Raw genomic sequence first — 23,797 nt, 5'->3', positions numbered from 1 at the left:
CGGCAGGCCCCACAATATTTCTCAGTGTGAGTAATCGCAGCGGATATTCATACACTTAGAGAGTTCGTTCTTAAATCTGGCCTGTGTCAGGTTCCAAATAATTCGCATGCACGATCTGCGTCAGAAATATCGTATTGCGCACTGTCCGAATTAAATCCTCCGGTTTATTCGGATAATCCGATATATCAATGATCGTGAAGGGGATCTCTTACCCTGTTCCGTCACCGGCTCGATGTAATGAATCGAAGATCCAGACGATCTTACCCAAACGCGGCGTCCCACGTGGTATGGAGTCTCGAACGTGATGTCTCACGTGACTCCTCGGCTGAAGCAGTAGTGGAATTGTCGATCCTTCTTAGTAATACAGCCTCTGGTTCGAGACAAGGTAATAATCCAAATGCGAAGATCACCCCCACTGTAGACCTTTCCTCTAGGTGACTCCTGGTTTATTGAGGAACGGCTCACTGTCTCAGACACGTTTCAGGGTATACACCCCTTCCACAGTGGAGGGATGTATACCCTGAAACGCGTCTGGGCCAGTTGGGACAGTGAGCCGTTCCCCAATAAACCAGGAGTGGGGCCCATTTCGGAAAGTAAACACCCTAAGGTATTCGCTGATGGGCATAGTGAGTTCATTGAAGTTTTAATTTTTTGTCACAAGTTAGCGGAAAATTATTATTATTATTATTATTTTTTTTACACAAAGTCTCATATTCCACTAACTTGTGACAAAAAATAAAATTTTACATGAACTAACCATACCCCTCACAGAATACCTTGGGGTGTCTTTCCAAAATGGGGTCACATGTGGGGTATTTATACTGCCCTGGCATTTTAGGGGCCCTAAAGCGTGAGAAGTAGTTTGGAATCCAAATTTGTAAAAATGCCCTGTGAAATCCTGAAAGTACTCATTGGAAATTGGGCCCCTTTGCGCATCTTGGCTGCAAAAAAGTGTCACACATGTGGTATCGCCGTACTCAGAAGAAGTAGGGCAATGTGTTTTGGGGTGTCTTTTTACATATACCCATGCTGGGTGAGAGAAATCTCTCTCTAAAAGACAACTTTTCCCATTTTTTTATACAAAGTTGTAATTTGACAGAGATATTTCTCACACAAAGTTTGGGTATATGTAAAAGTACACCCCAAAACACATTGCCCTACTTCTCCTGAGTACGGCGATACCACATGTGTGACACTTTTGTGCAGCAAAGATGCGCAAAGGGGCCCAAATTCCAATGAGTACCTTTTAGGAGGGAATTTTTAGGTATTTGGATTCCAGACTTCTTCTCACGCTTTAGGGCCCCTAAAATGCCAGGGCAGTATAAATACCCCACAAGTGACCCCATTTTGGAAAGAAGACACCCCAAGGTATTCCGTGAGGGGCATGGCGAGTTCCTAGAATATATATTTTTTTGGCACAAGTTAGGGGAAAATGATTATTTTATTTATTTTTTTCTCTTACAAAATCATTTACCGCTAACTTGTGCCAAAAAAAAATAAAAAATAATTTGAGGAACTCGCCATGCCCCTCACGGAATACCTTGGGGTGTCTTCTTTCCAAAATGGGGTCACTGCCCTGGCATTTAGGGGCCCTAAAGCGCGAGAACAAGTCTGGAATGCAAATGTCTAAAAAATTTTACGCATTTGGATTCTGAGAGGGGTATGGTGAGTTCATGTGAGATTTTATTTTTTGGCACAAGTTAGTGGAATATGAGACTTTGTAAGAAAAAAAAAGAAAAAAATTTCCACTAACCAAAAAATAAAAATTTCTTCTATGAACTCGCCATGCCCCTCAAAAGTGATCTTTTTATAGCACCGCAGCGATTTTACGGTGTTTTTGCAGTGATCAGAAAAAAAAATTCTGTCACTGCAGTGGGGCGGACTGAACGCAAGTGTGCGCACAAGATCAGGCCTGATCGGACGAACACTGCGTTTTTTGTAGAGCCTATAAACATGTCCTATTCTTGTCCGCAATTGCGAACAAGAAAAGGCATTTTCTATATAGTTCTGGCAATGTGCGGGGTCCGCAAAATGCGGAAAGCACATTGGCAGTGTCCGTGTTTTGCAGATCCGCGGTGTCTGTGTTTTGCGGATCCGTGGATCCGCAAAACACAGACGGACGTCTGAATGGAGCCTTACAGGGGGGTGATCAATGACAGGGGGGTGATCAGGTTGTCTATATGGGGTATAATAAGTGATAGGGGGGTGGGGGTGTAGTGTAGTGGTGTTTGGTGCTACTTACAGAGCTACCTGTGTCCTCTGGTGGTCGATCCAAGCAAAAGGGACCACCAGAGGACACAGGTAGCAGGTATATCAGACGCTGTTAACAAAACAGCGTCCAATATACCCTTCAAGGGTTTAAAAATAAATAAAAAAAATCACATCTACAGCCTGCCAGCGAACGATCGCCGCTGGCAGGCTGTAGATGTACTCGTTTACTTGCCGTTGCCTGTGTGTGCGCGCGTTCACAGGAAATCTCGCGTCTCGCGAGATGACGCGCCGAAGAGGATCAAACCGGCCGCCTCCGGACCGCAATCCTGCGTTAGGCGGTCCGGAGGCGGTTAATGCTCTAAAGAGCTTGAAAAATTTGAAAAATACCAGAACAAACTCCATACCCACAGCACGCTGCATCTTAATAAAAAAAGACATCACAAACCCCAAAAATTAAAGGACCAAGAATGTAGACTTTTCAGTAGGTTACTATAGACTTTAAAATCGCAGCAGCAGAAAGGACACCCCCCCTTTGAAATAAATCTAGCAGAGCAATGAATGGGGAGAGCTTTAAATCCATGTCCCTCTAAATAGTTTAGAGTCCAAAAAGGACGACAGTGGTACTTTATTGGTAAAATGGTGACTGATGAAATGTACGGACATACTAGTAAAGAGCATTTAAAGGCCAATGCAATCGGGGGGGGGGGGGGGAATACAAAATAGCTCTTTTTCATAAAGAAAATGTAACCAAGTAAACAATATTTCAAGGATTTTTTTAAAAACTCTGGACATTGTCTTTACAGCACAGATGCCTGTAGGTGTCACTACAGACAGAGCTACTCTGCAACCGTCAGCAGTGACAAATCACAGTGAAGCCAGTACCCTTATACATAAATTATTCTAAAGTTCTGGTCTTCTCATTTTGGGCACCAACCAAAAAAAAAGTGGGGGAAAAAAGGGCAGTGTGTCTTATAAAGCAAATATTATGGAAGCTCTCATTAGTATACAGGAAGTGCAGGGAGCAGTGTAGCGCTGCTAGGGCTGACTGTACTCACCGCTCCTTGGTCTTCTTCTGGGCCCCATGCTGCACTGTGTCCTGATGCATATAGAGTCAGGACATAGTGCACAGGCATGCACTATGACCTGATGCTGTGTGATGTCAGGTCACAGCGCAGGGTGAGGAGCTGGCAGAATACCAGGGAGCAGTGAGTGAAGGAATAGCGCAACCTGGAGCAGGAGAGGCAAGTTAATTTTTTTTATCTCCAATTTGAGATCTGATCTGTGGACTGATGAAGATTGGTAGTCTGATTGAGGGGTCCGACCTGAGGTCTAATGAATAATCCCCCCCCCCCCCTCGATTTTTCTCCTCTATAACCTAGGTGTGTCTTATAATCAGGTGAGTCTTCTAAAAGTGAAAAGTACTGTAAGTAATAATTATCATTTTTAACCTATTGTGACCCATAAAAAAAAAAAAAAAAAAATATATAAATATATATATATATATATATATATATATATATATATATATATATATATATATATATATTTTATATTTTTTTTTTTCATATTCCTTGGAAACCCATGGTCAAAAGGAGCGACACATACAGAAACATAGTACTGGCATGAAAGGTGAAGAAGAGCCCCACAGAGATGATTTATATTGCATACTTTAATGACCTAGGTTACACACACAATTTATTATTTATCCATTTAATGTATTTGTTACATACAGAAAAGCAATCATAAATTTCCAGCTATAAATTAGGACTAAAGTTTACATATATATCACGAAGACATAAAATGTGACACACCAACATAAACTCTGTCCAAAATACTTTTCCAGGCTAAGCAGGTACAAAAGGACAATGGGCAGTTTGAAGTATTAAATACAGGACCATGAAACTGTGCAAGCTTTAAGAATATATAAAATAAAAAAAATTAAATTATAAAAGTGCAACGGGGCACCAAGAACAGCAAGAACCAGAGTCCAGGGGTATGTTTGCTGCTACATATACTGCACCACCCCGCCATTCAATATGGCCATCATAGACATGTACAGGATTACAAAAACATGGCTGCTTTCTTCAGCCCCACTCTAAAGTCAATGGGGCCAAGCTGCAGTACCACAACCAACCTGCGGAGAGGACTGGTGCTGTTATTGGAAGAAAGCAGCTACGCTTTTTAGAAAATCCCTTTAAAGTGGAATCCTGTCAGAAGATTTCGGCTAATCAGCAAATGTCAATAGCAGACAGGACTTCCTATTAATTGCACTGCCCAGCACCCACATTCTTACGGGAATCTTGAAGTCACACTGTGAAGTAAACAGGTATTGCACTGAATAAAATAAAACCTGTTCAGGATAAAAATTCTGACGAAGTACTGGCAGTACATAGAGAACATGAAAACAGTAATAAATAGGTAATAAAGGCACGTAATGGCATTATTCCAGGATGCAGAAGGCCAGATAAGCAGATATAGACACCTCTTGTTGCACTGTGTACCGTACACTTTCTGCTTCACAGAAAAAGATTCTAATGTCTCTTGGTAGAGGAGACCTTCTTTTTTCGGGCGGCCAGCATTTCATAAAACGGGTCCCTGCTAATTGCAGCTCTGCATTGAGAAAAAGAAGAGAAAACATGCTCGAATGAGACACTGAGAACATCTCTGAGAACTAACCGCAGATCTGTGGATGTAGGCTTACTCAGACCCTCAACCATGCACAAAACATAGAAACTGGGGTGCAGAAAAATGGCAGCAGGAGCTCTGAACTGATGAGTCGAAATGTGAAATATTTGGCTAGAACAGAAGGCAGTTTGTTCGCTAAAGGACTGGAGGGCAAAACAATAATGAGTGACTGCAGGCAACAGCGAAGCATGGTGGAGGTTCACTGTAACTCTGCGGCTGCTTTTCAGCAAATGGAGTCATGGATTAGGTCAGGATTAATGGTGTCCTCAATGCTGATAAATTCAGGCAGATACTTATCCATCATGCATTACCATCGGGGAGCCGTCTGACTCCAAATTTATTCTGCAGCAGGACAACCACCCCAAACATACCGCCAATATCATTAATAACCATCTTCAGCATAAAGAAGAACAAGGAGTCCTGGAAGTGATGATATGGCCTCCACAGAGCATTGATCTCAACATCATCCAGTCTGCCTGGGATGACATGATGGATTTGAGCAAGTCTATACAGGGAGTGCAGAATTATTAGGCAAGTTGCATTTTTGAGGATTAAATTTTATTATTGAACAACAACCATGTTCTCAATGAACCCAAAAAACTCATTAATATCAAAGCTGAATATTTTTGGAAGTAGTTTTTAGTTAGTTTTTAGTTTTAGCTATTTTAGGGGGATATCTGTGTGTGCAGGTGACTATTACTGTACATAATTATTAGGCAACTTAACAAAAAACAAATATATACCCATTTCAATTATTCATTTTTACCAGTGAAACCAATATAACATCTCAACATTCACAAATATACATTTCTGACATTCAAAAACAAAACAAAAACAAATCAGTGACCAATATAGCCACCTTTCTTTGCAAGGACACTCAAAAGCCTGCCATCCATGGATTCTGTCAGTGTTTTGATCTGTTCACCATCAACATTGCGTGCAGCAGCAACCACAGCCTCCCAGACACTGTTCAGAGAGGTGTACTGTTTTCCCTCCTTGTAAATCTCACATTTAATGATGGACCACAGGTTCTCAATGGGGTTCAGATCAGGTGAACAAGGAGGCCATGTCATTAGATTTTCTTCTTTTATACCCTTTCTTGCCAGCCAAGTTGTGGAATACTTGGACGCGTGTGATGGAGCATTGTCCTGCATGAAAATCATGTTTTTCTTACCTTGCAGACTTCTTCCTGTACCACTGCTTGAAGAAGATGTCTTCCAGAAACTGGCAGTAGGACTGGGAGTTGAGCTTGACTCCATCCTCAACCCAAAAAGGCCCCACAAGCTCATCTTTGATGATACCAGCCCAAACCAGTACTCCACCTCCACCTTGCTGGCGTCTGAGTCGGACTGGAGCTCTCTGCCCTTTACCAATCCAGCCACGGGCCCATCCATCTGGCCCATCAAGACTCACTCTCATTTCATCAGTCCATAAAACCTTAGAAAAATCAGTCTTGAGATATTTCTTGGCCCAGTATTGACTTTTTAGCTTGTGTGTCTTGTTCAGTGGTGGTCGTCTTTCAGCCTTTCTTACCTTGGCCATGTCTCTGAGTATTGCACACCTTGTGCTTTTGGGCACTCCAGTGATGTTGCAGCTCTAAAATAAGGCCAAACTGGTGGCAAGTGGCATCTTGGCAGCTGCACGCTTGACTTTTCTCAGTTCATGGGCAGTTATTTTGCGCCTTGGTTTTTCCATAAGCTTCTTGCGACCCTGTTGACTATTTTGAATGAAACGCTTGATTGTTCGATGATCACGCTTCAGAAGCTTTGCAATTTTAAGAGTGCTGCATCCCTCTGCAAGATATCTCACTATTTTTTACTTTTCTGAGCCTGTCAAGTCCTTCTTTTGACCCATTTTGCCAAAGGAAAGGAAGTTGCCTAATAATTATGCACACCTGATATAGGGTGTTGATGTCATTAGACCACACCCCTTCTCATTACAGAGATGCACATCACCTAATATGCTTAATTGGTAGTAGGCTTTCGAGCCTATACAGCTTGGAGTAAGACAACATGCATAAAGAGGATGATGTGGTCAAAATACTCATTTGCCTAATAATTCTGCACGTAGTGTATCCACCGATCTGTGGTTAGTTCTCCAAGATGTTTGAAACAACCTCCCTGGCGAGCTCCTTCAAAAACTGTGTACATGTGTACCTAGAAAAACTGATGCTGTTTTGAAGACAAACGCTGTTCACACCAAATATTGATTGAATTTAGATTTCTCTTTTGTTCATTCACTTTACATTTTGTGAATTGATAAAAATAAACTATTAACAGTATTTCTGAAAGCATTCTTATTTTGCAGCATTTTTCCACACCTGCCTTAAAAAAATAAATTAAAAAAATTAACTTGCAAGAAGCGACAGTTGTGTATATGTTTCTCCGTTCATACTATGGAAGCATCGATGTGAGCCTCTCCAGAGAGTCAGAGTGTCGGTCACATGACACAGCTGAGGATCAGAGGCCAAAGGATAACTAACACCTACAATCAGCATTTAGAAAATTACCTTCACTACAATTTACAGCATGTAGTACCTCTGTAACTCACCAGAGAATACATTTTTTTGTGGGACTGCAGGGAGCAGCCCTGCAGTAATCAGTCCTTGCCACTAGATGGTGGATGAGGCTGTGTAGTCCCAGTGCTTACTCCTCTAAACACTGATCAGCAGGGATGCAATGAGTTGGGTCCATGCTAATCGGATATTAATCATCTGACATTGGTCATCAATACTTAAAGGGGTTCTCCGGGAATGGTTAACTCCGCTTGCAGAGTGTCCTGGGGAAGAGGACGAGGCCTCACTACATACTACACTGCTTTACAATATATGGTAATGATGTGATCCTGCCTACGATATACCATCATGGCTGAGTGGCCTGACAGGAATGCTCACCAATGTGTACTATATCCATGCAACAACCCTAGGTACCTCTGTCCTGTTCACAGTCTAGGACGGGTTGCGGGCGGCCACTTTAAATCATTCCTAGGAGAACCCCTTTAAGAAAAATGCCAGATAAAAACTAAATAAAGGGTTGTATTGGTGTAAAAAAAAAAAAATTAAAAATAAAAATCAAACAACTGACAGATCCCCCATCACTTTTTTCCAATTCCTGGTGCCTCTTGACAAGCAGGAAATGACCGCTTAGCCAATCATTGGCTGCAGTCGATCACTGCTGTGGCCTGTGATTGGCTGAGCTGTTATTTCCAGCATGTCAAGTGGGACCACGAAGGAGAGACCAACAGAAGTGTCAGAACAGGAGCAGCAGGGTATTTATAAGGCATGTATTATTTTATACCACATGGTCAGCCTTTTTAGTTTCTTTAAGCGCCCTCTTCCAGTTGCCATTATGTCACATGTATTTTGTGCTCACAAGACTGACAGATCACACTGGCACTTACTTTATACTTTTTATCCATTCATCTTTCTCTTCAGGCGTTGGTGCAGAGATTCGGTACACTGTGTGATTCCCCTCTACGACTCTGCCATCAGCCTCGGTCTTGCATGCCTTGATTACCTGGTCCTTATTGTCTGGTATAAACAGCTCAAAACAATTCTAAAAAATAGGAAATATCAGAAATGAGGAGGGGGATGGTAGAACTGAGAACGTATACAAAACAAGAGTCCATTTCTGCGTTATAAAAATGCCCCTGCTAATTTATCACGCTCTCTTTGAAGGTGCTAACTAATTTAGCATTTTGAATTGCACCTTTTGAGGGCAGCGACCGGCTCCATTCTGGTCGTGCACTTCTTCCATCTCTCTAATACAGAATAAAGCTGGTTCCTACCAATACTAGAAGAACATTTTATAGGCCCAGTCAGGACAGAGAGAAGAGGATTCCTGTTGGGCCGGTATATAATTTAGTGTAGGGACCCATCTGAATGAGAAATGTCTTATGGCAGCAGATGGGCTCATACAATTTGATAAAACGTATGCCAAGAACCTCACATGTGTAGAATAGTAAAAGTAGCAGTCATGAAATAAACACCACGTGCTCTTCCCTGTCCCGTGACCAGGTCCCCCCACCCCGGGTACACAATACTGCTGCATTAGTGTTTATTTCATCAGACCATCTGAACCCCCTGTGACTCGTCTGGTTTCTGGTTTGACTCATCATTTATAGTAAGCCCCTTTTTTCCTTGTCCCCCTCTCTTTGTGTACAATTTGATATCATTATTTATTTCTCATTGGCGACTATATTACGCCACGATCCAACTTATATGACCCCCTGATGAACCCTTAATGGGGGAAACGTGTTGGGTTAGGAACGAGCAAGGTTGTTTATTAGGGCCTTAACAGGGTCAATCAGGAAAGGAAGGAGGACGGAGAGGCTCCACCATCAGGGGTTGTCTCTGGGCTGAGGGTGAGTACAGGGTAGATGTAGGGACATTTCCTCACCAACCTGTCTCCCCTCTTCTCCCCACTCTTTGACCATAGGCCCGATGTTTTTCCCTTTTGTATTTGCTGCATACATACTACAAGATATACACTTACCTACGGCTTAGTGCTACATATGAAGGTAGCAAGTCTCATCGTGTCTATTTTAAATGAACTGAATAAATGAGTATATTTTAGGGGTCCTTTGTTTTTTGGTTTAGTTATAAATTGTTCTTACCTCAATATGTTTTTACGGCCCTTGCTTTGCACACACGGGCACAGTCATGTTGGAAGAGCAAAGGGCTTTTTCCAACTGCTGTCGCCCGGTTGGAAGCATACAATTGTCTAAAATGGCAGTGTATGCTGTAGTATTAACATTGCCCTTCAATAGAAATAGGGGTAAAACCCAGAGAAATAACCCCGACCATTATCTCTCTTCCACCAAATATTAGTTTGCACTAAGTATCCCAGAGTTGCTGTTTATCCATCATACCATCAGATAATGAAACGTGATTCATCACTCCAGAGTCCGGGGACGACGTGCTTTACACCATAAACAGCTGTTGCTTGGAATACTGATCTTAGGCCTGTATACTGCCGCTCAACCATAGGGTGCCAGTCCGTAAAGTTACTGTTCTTACGCTAATGTCACTTCCAGAGGCATTTTGGACCTCTTTAGTGAGTGATGCAGTAGAGGATAGGTGGTATGTACACGTCACACACTTCACTGTGAGTAGCCTGTTCTACCACTAAACTGTTGTTATTGCTAGATGCTTACAGGTGACCGGGGCATATCTAGCAGATCATACATTTCACAAACTGGCTTGTTTCAAAGGTGGTGCCCCATTACAGCCACTGTTAAGAGTTCTTCAGGAAACACATACTATTACCAATGTTGGTCTATGGTGATTGCATGACTATGTGCTTGACTTTATGCACATATTTGCAGCATGCACAGCCAAGCCATACCTACCTGCAGCAGACAATGGGCAATCATGCAGCAGTTGGTCGCTTCGGTGGGCAGAGCATGGCTGTGTGCATATAGCCTCAACATGTGGTCCTACCATTAAACACGTGAATGCAAGCAGGAGTAGTCTTCACATACTTATCATATATAGTATATACATTTTTCAATATGTCTGTCTAAAACTGAACACACACACACATATATATATGTAAATAAATACTTACATGTTTCTTTGAGTCTTCAACCTCCCGAATGCTTAAGTTTTCTAAAGGTATAATCCCCCGAGGCTCCTTGTCCTGGAAGAGTTAATAATTAAGATATACATGAATGAATAGAATGACTGTTTCTTCGGATTCTATGCTCACACTCCTCACAGCTTAACAAGCACAGCGCCGTCCATTGTGTAGTGGCTGTGCTTGGTATTGCAACTCTGCCTAATTCACTTGAACGAGTCTGAGCTGCGCCAAGGCCATGCGAACGATAACTGTGATGTCACTGGCTAGAGCACCGTGGCCTCCTCAAATAGCTGATCGGTTGGGGTCCCAGGTATCGGACCCTCAGACAGTGGCACAAGAAAATATATATCTTCACACACACACAAATGTGTTTCAAAGCCTGTATGATCTGAGAAATCATTGCTCTGGCTTGTTTGTGTACAGTTTGACTCCTAAAATAGGTTTAAAGAGCCTCAGTCGATGTATAGTAATGTATCTGGAATGCTCTGCTGGAATTAAACTAGGGGTAGACCTGCTGCGGCTTGCATGGTGCACATCTGGAATTTGGGTAAACATGCTGGTCAGTTTACATTATTGCCTATAGCATCTCTATGGATTCATGAAAATTTTAAAAAAATAAAAAATAAAATCAGATTTGTGATCATAAAATAATCTAATACGGTATAGAATGACAGCAATGTACAGTAAATTCCCGTGGCTTACTCACCATAGTATGTTACGGTATATTGCTACATACATAGATACATACAGATCAGCCATAACATTAGGTCAAGTGAATAGCATTGATTGGCCTGTGATAGTGGCACCCGTCGAGGGGCAGGATATATTACACAGCTAGTAAACAGTTGGTACTTGAATGTGTGGGACGCAGAAAAAAAACGGGCAATTGTAAGGATCTGAACAACTTTGACAAGGGCCAAATTGTGTTAGCTGGACAACTATGACAGATCATCTCCAAAACGGCAGGTTTTGTAATGTATTCCCAGTTTGCAGTGGTTTGTATCTACCAAAAGTGGTCCAAGAAAGAAAGGAAGGACAATATGCGTGTACGAAGTGAAAACTAGTCCATCTGGCCTGATCTTACAGAAGAGATACTACAGAAAAAATTACTGAAAAAGTTACTGCTGGCTATGGTGGAAAGGTGTCCGAATCTCAGAGCATCCCAGCTTGTGTATGAGGCCATGCAGCCATAGACTGCTCAGAGTGCCCTTGGCAACCCCATCCACCTCCGAAAGCGACTACAATGGGCACATGAGCATCAGAACTGAAGGATGGAGCATTAAAAGAAGGTGCCTGGTCTGGTGAGCCAAGTTTTCATTTATTACACATAGTATGGACAGCTGGGTGCATGTACATCGAAGTCTGTACAATGAGGAGATGGCACCAAGATGCCCTAATGGAAAGATTTAAGCCAATGTCTGTGGACAATGTCTGCTAAAAAATCTTGAGTGCTGTCATTCATGTAGATGTGACATGTACACTACTACCTGAACACTGCAAAAACTGAATATTTTGAGGGGCATGACAAAGAGTTCAAGTTGTTAAATTGGCCTCCAAATTCCCCAAACCTCAATCTGTGGCATTGCTGGGAAAACCTCTGTGTTCCATGGATCCAGCACCTTGCACCTAAAAGGAGCTATAAGATCTGCTGCTAACTTCTTGTTGCTAGATACCAGAAAACACCTTCGGGGGACTGAAGGAGTTTGATACAGCTGACAGTCTGCACTGCTCTGCCATCCAGAAATGGTGCTCTGCCATCCAGAAATGGTGCGGGGAAGATTCAGGGGGCGTGGCCAACTGCCGACATGAGCGCATGCACTTGAGAGCTGCTCCCGTTCCCCGCACAGAATCCTGCAGTATCCTGGCCACTCCAAACACAGAGTGGCAAGTGCACAGAGGGAAGAGGAGACTCAAAATGGCGCCATCGCTCCTGCCACATCACGGGCGGCAGTCACGTGAGGTCAAGCAGCACAGCAGTCAGAAGCGGAAGCTACGGGGGAGCCTGAGCTTACTTTAAAAAAACATCTCTGATCAGCTTTTAACAGCGATCTCTACATGTCAGACCTTACTTACCTACAAAATTGAAGAGGTGAAGGTGGACCTGGGTTTGCTGAGGCAAGACATGCAGCAGCTCAGGGAGCGGGTGCGCCACACAGAAGACAGGGTCTTGACTTTAGAAGACCTCACTAGACCACTAGTTGTGAAAATACAAGATGTGGAGAGGTCTGTGAGCCTATGGCAACAAAAGTGCGATGATCTTGAGAACAGGGCCAGACGCAACAATGTTAGAATCCTGGGATTACCAGAGAGAGCGGAAGGCTCGGATCCGGTTACATTTCTGGAACTTTGGTTTAAGGCGCAATTTCCTGAAGCGCCATTTTCTGCTGCCTATGCTGTTGAAAGAGCGCATCGAGTCCCTGCCAGGCCTCCCCTCCAGGTGCTCCTCCAAGACCCCTTTTGACGCGGATGCTTAAAGGGAACCTGTCACCGGGATTTTGTGTATAGAGCTGAGGACATGGGTTGCTAGATGGCCGCTAGCACATCCACAATACCCAGTCCCCATAGCTCTGTGTGCTTTTATTGTGTAAAAAAAAACCGATTTGATACATATGCAAATTAACCTGAGATGAGTCCTGTACGTGAGATGAGTCAGGGACAGGACTCATCTCAGGTTAATTTGCATATGTATCAAATAGTTTTTTTTACACAATAAAAGCACACAGAGCTATGGGGACTGGGTATTGCGGATGTGCTAGCGGCCATCTAGCAACCCACGTCCTCAGCTCTATACACAAAATCCCGGTGACAGGTTCCCTTTAACTGGAAAGATAGAGATCTCATCCTGAGTCAAGCAAGAAACAAGCGTGACATCAAGCATGAAAATGCGAATATATAGAAGAGGGCCACCTTTATCTCAGTAAAGAGACGACTACGTGAATTAAACCTACAATACTCCATGGCTTATCCGGCGCGTCTTCGGGTGGTGGATGGAGAAAAGATCGACTTCTTCGTTGATCCAAAGGAGGCAGAGGAATGGATTTCCAGGATACTGAGTCGCCCAAGACCTCATTGATATTATTGATTTTGTAGATGCCGCAAGTATCACTACTACACTGTTACACTTACGTTTGAGGTGTTCCGTTGACTTTTAACATCACTGACTGGGACTCAGGGCAATCTGTCACCCTGCACCAGTGGAACGTATTAGACCAGAATACTTCATACTCTTATAGTAGATGGGCCTCTATTTTCCATTTTTTTATTTTCTATATGCACGCATTATGCCACATTATTTTATTATTATGGGGACAGAGCAGATACCTGCATAGGTTTACCATCTCATTGCACTATGCAGGTCTCCGGCAACCTAGCCACATTACAGGATGGCATTGATGTCATAATTTATATGTTCATTCAATTGTCTGATATACCAAAGTTATGTTACACATAGTTTATTCTGTTAAAGGCATGGTACACTGTCTATACTATCTCAGGGGGGGAAGGCATATGTGAGACGGTTCAAGGTTGAGGGTTACTGCCTCCCTGAAACCAGGAAGTTGATCCATTCGGTGAGAGAGCTATTGTGTTACAGATGGCATATCTGAATGTAGTGTCCTGGAACGTGAGAGGACTAGGCATTCCAAGGAAAAGAATCACTGTATTTTCCCATTTACTTTAGTACAACCGTCACATACTGGATCTACAGGAGACCCGCCTTACACCAGAGACAGGGAGTAGAATTAGGAAGCCATGGGTTCAGTGGTCTCTGAATGCGTATGGGTCAACGCATTCTAGAGGAGTGGCCCTACTTGTACATAAGAATCTTAGATGGGAGGTACAGCAATCAGTGGTAGATCCAGAGGGGCAATAACGAGATTTTTGTATTACTTACCAGTAAAATCTCTTTCTCGCTCTTTCCTTGGGGGACACAGAAGACCTTGGGTATAGCTCATCTCCCTAGGAGGCGTGACACTAAGAAAAAACTGTTAAGCCCCTCCTCCACAGCTATACCCTCAGCCTGGAGAGAGAGGCTGCCAGTTGCGTGTCCAAGTAGTGAAAAAAGGCAAAGTCCAAAAGTGGAACCAACAAGCCAACTACCCAACGGGTAAAACAACTCGGAAACCGTGCAGAGAAAACCAAAGAATGGGTGGGTGCTGTGTCCCCCAAGGAAAGAGCGAGAAAGAGATTTTACTGGTAAGTAATACAAAAATCTCGTTTTCTGGCCCAGTTTCCTTGGGGGACACAGAAGACCTTGGGACGTTCAAAAGCAGTCCAAGAGGGGAGGGACCACAGCACCAAGGCGAAGCACCCGAAGGCAGCAAGGAAATGCCGCCTGCAAAAACCAGGCGGCCCAAGGCAGCAGCCGCCGCCGAAGCCAGAGTACGCACTCAGGAGAACCTGGTAAAGAGTGCAAGGAAGACCGTGGCCACCCTGCACAATGACATGGCTGAAGCCCAAGGCCTCCGGCCCCGGAGGCACCAACCGCTCTGGTGAAATGAACGGTGACACCAAAAAAACAGAACCCTGCCCTTGAGCAGTAACCACAGCAATAGCCATTTGGTTAAAGCGGAGGAAAGCACCCAGGAGCCGTTAACCTTGGCGCGGACCTCCTGGAAACAAGAGACCGAGCGTCGACAAGAGTCGGAGACGTCCAAACAAAAAACCGCAGACACTTCAAGTAACAGAGTCCCAGTCGCAGGTCCAGGCCAGACTGGAGAAGACCGAATCATGGGAAGAGAAAGGCAGAATTGGGTGAATGACCAGCTTCCTAAAGAACCCCAGGGAAGACCCTAAGTCAGACAACAGAACCTGGACGAAGCACGGCCGGGAGCTAACACTAGTGTGCTCGCTGGACTCGTCTGGGCAGACGGGAGGAAACCCAATGCGAGTAAGCGCAAATCAGTGACACGGGCAAAAAGGTCGGGAAAACTGGTCCCGTCGGCCCCCGAGCAACGCCGTCCCGAATCCACGCGGAGTGGGGGAGCAGATGGACAAACGGAAGGAACCGAAAGGGACCCGGCCAGTATCCAACAGACTCCAGGACAAGTCAGGCTAAAGTCCTTGTCGTTGTAGCCACCACAAGAAGGTGGTGTTCTACAGTCCCGGTGTGGGGGCCTGAAGGGTAATCTTGACAGAAGAAAGTAGGCCCGCCAGGCTACCGAGAAGGTAAAGTCCAAGTAGGACCATCGCCCAGAATGGTAAAAGTAATCTGCACCCAGCGGGAGGACAGAATGCGGCAAACCCGGTAATAGGCACACAGCTAGTACAGCCAGTGTGAACCATGGAGACAGTACGAGGTCATAAGGAACACCGGGACCATCCATATGAACAACCATGGTCTCCCCAGGGGGGAGGGCAGTGAAGGAACAGCCCCTGAAGCCTGGCCGGGGCAGAAGCCACATCGGAGTAAAACTGACCCCGGAGAAGCCAAAACAGAGCCGTCGAGAGAAAAATAGCCGAGAAGACGGATGACAGCCTCCAACCGCAAGGAGGAGCGGGCAACAGGGAAGCCACAGGACCGCTCAAAAGCAGAACTACGCTACTCCGAGATGTCCGGCTCACCAATTCGCAGAAGGCGAATACCCTAACGAATCGAAAGTGGAGGTCCCTGAGACCTGGGTAATCGAGCAACCAAGAGAAGTTGGGCGACCTGCTCGAAAAGAGCGGCTAGAACCTGGTAGCAAAACAAACTGAAGCACGGAGGGTGCCAACAGGAAGGACTCAAACCAAAACGCATCCAAGAGGAGGAAAGGCAACAGGCGAGGGAACCGTAATCCCGCCAGAGCCAACGTAGACTGCGAGGGACGCTGGAGACAGCACTCTCGACCATGTGACCGCTTGCGCTGGGAAGCAATGCCACAGGTTAACTAATGGGTACACATCTAGGAACCACAAACACTCCCCAGGCGGAAGGGCCAACGAATATGGTGGATACCGTCACAACGGAAACACCAAATATACCCTCTGAACAGAGAATGGATACCACCCAGCTCGCTGCAGTAGAGAGCAATAGAGCCCGTCCAGGCCAGGTGAACAGAAAGATCTCTTCAGAGAAGAATGCCAGGCCGGCGGCAATCACCGTATCCCAAGAGAAAAACGTCAAGTCGCAGGAAGAATGGAGGCATACGTACAAGCAGCCCCATAAGCAGTGAGAAAGCCAACCCACCTACGGAAGGAGAAGGCATACACGGCCCAACAACGCACAGAGTGCCCAAGAGCGTCCGCCCACTGCGAAATAGTCAAACAGCAAGGAGGGCCAGCCACAGAGTCCCACAGAATCCACGGAAGTGCAAAGTGCAACCGGAAGGGGGGACATACACAAAGGACTAGTATGGCATGCGACGGAACGCAAGCAGTCCGCCCAGAAGAGAGGGCAATGTACTTGGCAAACATTGCGGGCAGCAAGCGTGCAAAGCCCGCCCCACAAGGGGGTGATGCCCAAGACCAGCACCTACTTCAGAGAAGTAAGACATACCATATTCCGCCCAGAAGAGGGCCATGCACATGGCCACACCGCATCCAGCAGGACGTCCACCTAGTGAAAAGTGGACATGCACAGGGTAATCCTAGCATTAAGTGAGTGTGCAATAATCCACCAAACACCGAATTTTGTGAGAGTACAACTACTCCGCCAATGAATGGGGACAAGTACAAGTCCAGCACAGCATATACAAGGACAGTTGTGAGTCCTGTGAGCGCACAAAAAGTCCACCCATGGAATGAGGGGTGGTCACGCACAAGGCCAGCACCGTATCCAATGGGAGTGCAAGCATTCCACCCATCTTAGAGGCCAGCAACGTATCTGGTGAGAGTGCAGTATGCTGCCCAGAAGGGGGAGCCATGCCCATGGCCAGTATTGCAACCAGGGAGAATGCGAGCACCCCGCCATGGATGGGGGTCAGGCACCTGGCCAGCAGCACACTGGCGAGAGAACAAATACAGTCAGTGAGAGTGTGTGTATGTTGCCTGAGGAAAGGAGACATGCCCATGGCCGGCAGCGAATCCAGTAAGAGTGCCGTACACCGCCCACGGAAGGGGGAACATGTATATGGCCGGCAGTGGATTTAGTGAGTTGCAAGCATCCCCCATGGAAGGGGGTCATGCACGCGGCCAGCAACTTACCAGCAAGAGAACGACCCCAGTCAGTGAGGGCGTATGCATGGCGCTTGAGGGACGAAGGCATGCCCAAGGCCGGCAGCGAATCCAATGAGAATGCAGCATACCGCCTATGGAAGGGGGTTATGCACATGGCCGGCTGCCCAGCACCATAACCAATGAAGTGCAGTATTCCGCCTAAGGAAGGGGGTCATGCACAAGACCGGCAGCGAATCCAGTGAGTGCAGCATTCCCCCCCTGGAAGGGGGTCATGCACAAGACCGGCAGCAATCCAGTGAGTGCAGCATTCCGCCTATGGAAGGGGGTCATGCACAAGACCGGCAGCGAATCCAGTGAGTGCAGCATTCCGCCTATGGAAGGGGGTCATGCACAAGACCGGCAGCGAATCCAGTGAGTGCAGCATTCCGCCTATGGAAGGGGGTCATGCACAAGACCGTCAGCGAATCCAGTGAGTGCAGCATTCCGCCTACGGAAGGGGGTCATGCACATGGCCGGTATCAAATCCAGTGAGTGCAGCGTTTCGCCTATGGAAAGGAATCACGCACATGGCCGGCAGTGAATCCAGTGAAAGTGCAGCGTTCCCCTATGGAAGGGGGTCGTGCACCAGACTAACACCGTATCTGGTGAGAGTGCAGATTCCACCTATGGAAGGAGGACATGCACAAGACCGGCAACGAATCCAATGAGTGCAGCATTCCGCCTATGGAAGGGGGTTGTGCACATGGCCTGCAGCGAATCCAATGAGTGCAGAGTTCTCGTGCACATGGCCAACACCGTATTCGGTGAGAGTGCAGTATTCCACCTAAGCGGGGGGTCATGCACCAGGCAAGCCTGCAACCCGAGAGAGTGCAGTATCCCGCCTAGGAAGGGGTTGTCTGCACATGGCAGGCACCATAGCTGGAGGGTGACGAACTCTGCCTACAGAAAAAAAAGAGAGCGCATGCACTTGGCCAGCGCTGTATCCCGGAGAGGGCAAGAACCACTTAGAAGGGAAACATGCACCAGCCGGGGAGTGCGACACAATGCCGCTCATGGAAGGAGCACGCATACAGGCGGCGCTACCGAGATAAGGCTGCAGCGTCCTGCGCAGCGCACAAGATATCCATTAGTTAACCATTTTATGCATTTCTAAATAAAAAATAGCCTCACTGAGGCAGAAAGAAGTGCCACCATACAGGTGCCCAGCATAGAAGTAGAGGGGGGAGGGGCGCCAGCCATATAGGCCCATCGGGAGCCGCCGGTACCCGAAGGGTTAACAGCCAACCAACCTGGAAGGGAGGAGGAGGCGGCGCCGTGATCCCCTGGGGGCGGGGAACCTCCAGGCGGGAAGGATTCGCGCCCGGAGAAGTTCCCGCCCCCTCAACAGAGGCCGGAAGATTGCGGCCTAGCAGGCCGTGAAGCCGGGGCCTAAATTTTCTGCGGCACCCGGCTGACCGGGGCCGCACAGGAAACCGGAGCGGACTGCCCGGACAAACCGGCCGCGGAAGCCCACCCCGCGGACCGGAAGTCAGGGGCCCGGGTGGAGCGCCGGAATGCGGCCCAGTAGGCCCGAAGCCTGGGCCAAAATTTGCGGCGCCCGGCCGACCGGAAGTCGCCGACGGCCGGCCGGAATCGTTGGAGCATCGTGCTCAGCCAGATGCCGGCCGCGGGAGTCTACCCCGCAGGCCAGAACAGTCGGGGGCCGGGAAGGAGTGCCGGAGTGCGGCCCAGCTCGGAGGTGCGGCCCAGCAGGCCGGGAAGAAGCGCCGGAGGTGCGGCCGAGCAGGCCGGGAAGTAAAAAACCCAAGCAGCACTGCCGTCAGGAAAAAGCCCCCGGTCCAGAGCAGCGCATCGGTGAGGGGATGGGGGGACCCTGAGACTGGGTGCCCGTGAGGATGCGAGCACAGCGTTCCCAGGAGGGACGCTGATAAGTGAATGCCTATTCTCAGCATTCTGCTGCTAAAACGTCCCATGAGGGCCAGAAGGGAGGAGAGGGAGCAGGAGTAGAATGTCGCCCCGCAGCACCCCAGGGGCCAGCCTAGGTCCAGCAGTGACCGAAGGGTCCAGAGGCCCAGTATGGGGGGTCAGGCACGCAGGAGACCAGGGTGGGGGGTGGGGGACGTAGGGCTGGAGAAGCCACTCTCTCACCATAGTCGTCTTCACCCTCGGTCCATTCCAGCAGGGTCGCCCCTTCAGCTACTGGCACCGTAGTGGCAGGACGCTGGAAGAGGGACTTGGCGTGCGGGCGACCCTTGCGCTGGCGGGATGTAGGGGAGCTGGGCTGCCCTGATCCACCTTGTCTTCTGTGGGGGAGGCAGCAGTGCGGATGACCGGCACTGGCGCAGCTCAACCCCGGGAGAAACAGAGAGGTCTAGTGCGTCTCTGTTGTCCCTGATGATCTGGAACAAAAAGAAAAGAAAAAAGTAAAAATCAAAATTTAAACAAGGAGAAAACAGCCCTGCAGTAGCAGGGAGTGTCTTGCCTCCTTGGACACTAAGCTAAAACTGGCAGCCTCTCTCTCCAGGCTGAGGGTATAGCTGTGGAGGAGGGGCTTAACAGTTTTTTCTTAGTGTCACGCCTCCTAGGGAGATGAGCTATACCCAAGGTCTTCTGTGTCCCCCAAGGAAACTGGGCGAGAAATATCTTTGTGTATGCGTTCATCAATTGCACTCCCTATGTAGTGGTCAATATATACAACCCCCCCCCCCCCCCCTTTAATTTGGTGATGCATGATGACATGGACAGATTTCACCCGGCAGGAAGAAGGGATAGTCGCTCTCCCCCTGACACCACTCTCTCTAGAGTGGTTGCAGAGCTGGGATGGCTAGATATGTGGAGACTTAAACATCTGCTTTAGAGGGAGTATTCCTGTTTTACTCCTGCCAGGGGTGCCTTGTCTAGGATTGATTACCTCCTCGGCAATGCCACAGTATACATAGATCTTGAAGATATAGGGTATGGATCACAGGGACCCTCGGACCACGCTCCGTTTTTTTGTGAAACTAAGACTTTATGACGTTGTCAAACAGTAACAAAATGCGCATTCGTCCATTCTGGTTGTCCCTTATGGCCACGAATGACAGAATCCCTGACCAGCTTCAGATGTTCCTGGAGGTGCAGGATGAGATGGCGGATGAATTGTTGCTCTGGGAGACTATGAAAGCCTACTTGAGGGGGTGTCTCAAATCGTCTATCTCCTATATCAAGAAAGATTCAATGCGCAAAGAACTAGAATTACACACTAGTTGTAAAGAGGCAGAGAGCTCATTCAGGTCTGATCCCTCTGAGGCGAATAGAAGGGAATGGATGCTTAAAGGCAGGTTATATATGATGCATCTTAAGGAGAAGAGCGAGCGCAAACTGTTCTTTTTAAAACAGAAATCCTTTGAGATGGGTAATCAGGCTGGCAAACTGCTTGCTCATATTGTGCGAAACAATAGCATGTCTCCCCCGGTCATCCGAATAAAGAATTCTGAGGGCCTGGTGGTGGAGACAGTGGAGGGTATTCTACAATGTTTCCAGAGGTTCTATCAGGAACTGTACGAGTCCGCAGTTCAATACACACCGCAGGAGTTATGTTATTATCTAATGGAGGTAGCCACCCTCAGCTTAGTGAAGAGTACAGGAATCTATTAGATGCTGATATTTCGCTAGAAGAAATCCAAATAGCTATTAAGGAGTTGCCTGCTGGGAAAGCGCCCGGTCCAGACGGTATTCCGATAGAAGTGTATTCTAAATATGTAGATGTACTAGGGCCCCAGCTTCTCAAATTATATTTGGCTACTCAGCGGCGGCATCAGTTGTCGGAATCCATGTACGATGCTACTATAGTGGCGATTCTGAAGCCCGATAAAAACCTGCTGGAGTGCGGATCGTATCGACCAATCTCGCTACTGAATTTAGATTATAAAATACTAACAAGGCTTTTGGCTACTAGACTAAATAAGGTAATCACCACCATAGTGCATAGGGATCAGTCAGGATTTATCCCGGGCAGTCCCGACATCTGATAACCTTAGGAGAGCGCAGGTCATAGCGCAGATAGGAATGGCGGGGGATAAGCACTGGGCCTTGGCATCGCTGGACACAGCAAAGGCTTTCAATTCCGTGGAGTGGATGTATTTATTAACGGCATTGCAAAGTTTTGGTTTTGGCCCCAAGGTTCATCAAATGGATAGAGACACTATATCAACTTCCCAAGGATAACATATTGTTGAATGGGACTCACCCTCAGTATAAGATCTATACAGGTGTCAACATGGGGGATAGGGCAGACAAAGTGATTATATGTGGACGATCTTCTCTTTATGGATAAGCCTGAGACTACGCTTCCTAGAGCTATTGAAATAGGAAACTTTGGGAGGTACTCGGGCTTGCACATAAACTGGACGAAGTCTGCAATCATGCCCCTTTGGGCGCAGGCGTGGACTCCACAGTTTTGCAACCTGCCGGTTGTCTATCACTTCAAATACTTAGGGATTGTAATCACCAAAGATCCCCAAATGTCGTACTCTCAAAATATAGCACTCCTGGAACCCCTGTTTATAGATAAATTTAGAACGTGGAAGTCCCTACCGTTATCAATTATGGGGAGACTAAACTTAGTCAAAATTGTCCTTTTGCCTAAGGGCCTATACCTTCTGGCGCATGCATGCGCACACCCATACCGTGTGGCTTCTTTGACCGCATTCATGTGCTGGTGGCTAACTTTATCTGGGAAGAAGCCAGAAGGAAACTTTCCCTTAGTGTGCTGTAGAGATCCAAACTAGAAGGGGGTGCCGCACTGCCTGATTTTTTTCTTATACTATTTGGCCAGTCAGCTAAAATTTTTATATCTTGGGTTTCAGCAACAGAATTGCCAAATGCAGAATATTACCTCAAGGAATACTTACACATGTCCACTCTGTGGCCGATATTAAAGGGGGCGCGGTCTGCCTCCACAAGTCTTCTACCTCTACATAAACTAGCTCATCAAGTGTGGAACGCCGCCAAGATGCAATCATTTAAAGATCTTCCGGATGTAATCCCAATATGGGATAATAATAATCCCATGTTCACTCATTTAAAAGAACTGTAGGGAGAAACTATGTGGAAGCGCCTAGGCGTACTCATCCTGCGAGAGTTATATGTCGAAGGGATTTGGTGTTCCTTTTCGCAGATGCAGGAGAAACTTGGGCTGCCCCGCAACTCTTTCTTTAGATACCTGTAACTGAGGCACGCGTTAAGGGCCCAGTTTGGGGAGAGGGGGCAAGGCATCTCAAAATATCCTTTAATAGGCATACTGAGGTCGCAGGGTCCGAGGGGCATCATCTCTGTGCTATATACACATCTACTCAGTAGTCGCATGACGTTGAACCCTCTCGCTATTGAGAGTAAATGGAAAATTGAAATACCGTCTCTGACGGCTGATGACTGGAACGAGGCTTTAATAGCTCCGCTGAAGGTCTCTCCATCAATCAACAATAGATTGATTCAGCTGTTTATAATGCACAGAAGTTACCTTACGCCCACTAGATTACACAAAATGGGCAGGCTGTCACACAATAGATGCCATAGATATCATCTGATGTGGGATTGTAATTACTTGAGAGGCTATTGGAGGGAGGTGGTAGAAGTATTGTCAACTACGGTTCCTTCTGCTGTACCGCTGTGTCCTAAAATATGTGTACTGGGTATACTGGATGAGGAGACATGGGGGCATTACCATAGAGTGTTTCTAAGTGGGACCCTATTCCTTGCTAGAAAAGCCATTGCTTTAAGGTGGATGGCCGATAGAGAGCCCACATTAAACCAGTGGAAATCACTAGTTAATCAAGCTGTGAGCATGGAGAAAATTGTATTCTTGCACAGAAAATGCCCACAAAAATTTCACAAGGTATGGGGAGAATGGTGCTCAGCCTCTATAACATTGCACAACGCATGCATGCACTCTGTGGCCGATATTGATAGTCCACCTGATGTATTATAATGCAGGACTCATGTTCTGGATCATTGCTCTATTATAGCTGTTTCTCACTCCTCTCTGATTAAGATTACGTTTTTTTGTACCTCTTGTAAAATCCTTAGGGATCTCTCATGATTTCTGTGTATCCCCAGCGAGGGATGTATCCTTGGTATGCTTCTTTGTCTCATGCCTTACTTGTTAAACTTCAATAAAACGAGTAAAAAAAAAAATGGTGAGGGGGCGTAGAGGAGGGGGAGAGACAGTGCACGCTCCCGTGTGGAGC

The 23,797-nt window shown here is 46.7% G+C and overlaps 1 protein-coding gene across 2 annotated transcripts in view; it reads right to left on the bottom strand.

Annotated features, from left to right (window-relative positions):
• Positions 1–3,860: 3,860 nt before the first annotated feature.
• Positions 3,861–23,797, bottom strand: part of CYTH1 (cytohesin 1) — a 61,878-nt gene continuing 41,941 nt past the window's right edge. For both annotated transcript variants that reach the window (XM_044300137.1, XM_044300136.1), the window contains exons 11-13: positions 10,464–10,535; positions 8,296–8,450; positions 3,861–4,821 (exon numbers count right to left, since the gene is read on the bottom strand). In XM_044300137.1, the coding sequence (XP_044156072.1) occupies positions 4,743–4,821; positions 8,296–8,450; positions 10,464–10,535 (306 nt within the window). In that variant the 3' untranslated portion in view covers positions 3,861–4,742. The remainder of the gene's footprint in view (positions 4,822–8,295; positions 8,451–10,463; positions 10,536–23,797) is intronic.

This window comes from Bufo gargarizans, chromosome 6 (assembly GCF_014858855.1).
Source record: "Bufo gargarizans isolate SCDJY-AF-19 chromosome 6, ASM1485885v1, whole genome shotgun sequence".
NCBI lineage: Eukaryota > Metazoa > Chordata > Amphibia > Anura > Bufonidae > Bufo > Bufo gargarizans.
The sequence above is the reverse complement of the archived record's forward strand: the minus strand, read 5'-3'. Positions and strand labels throughout refer to the sequence as shown.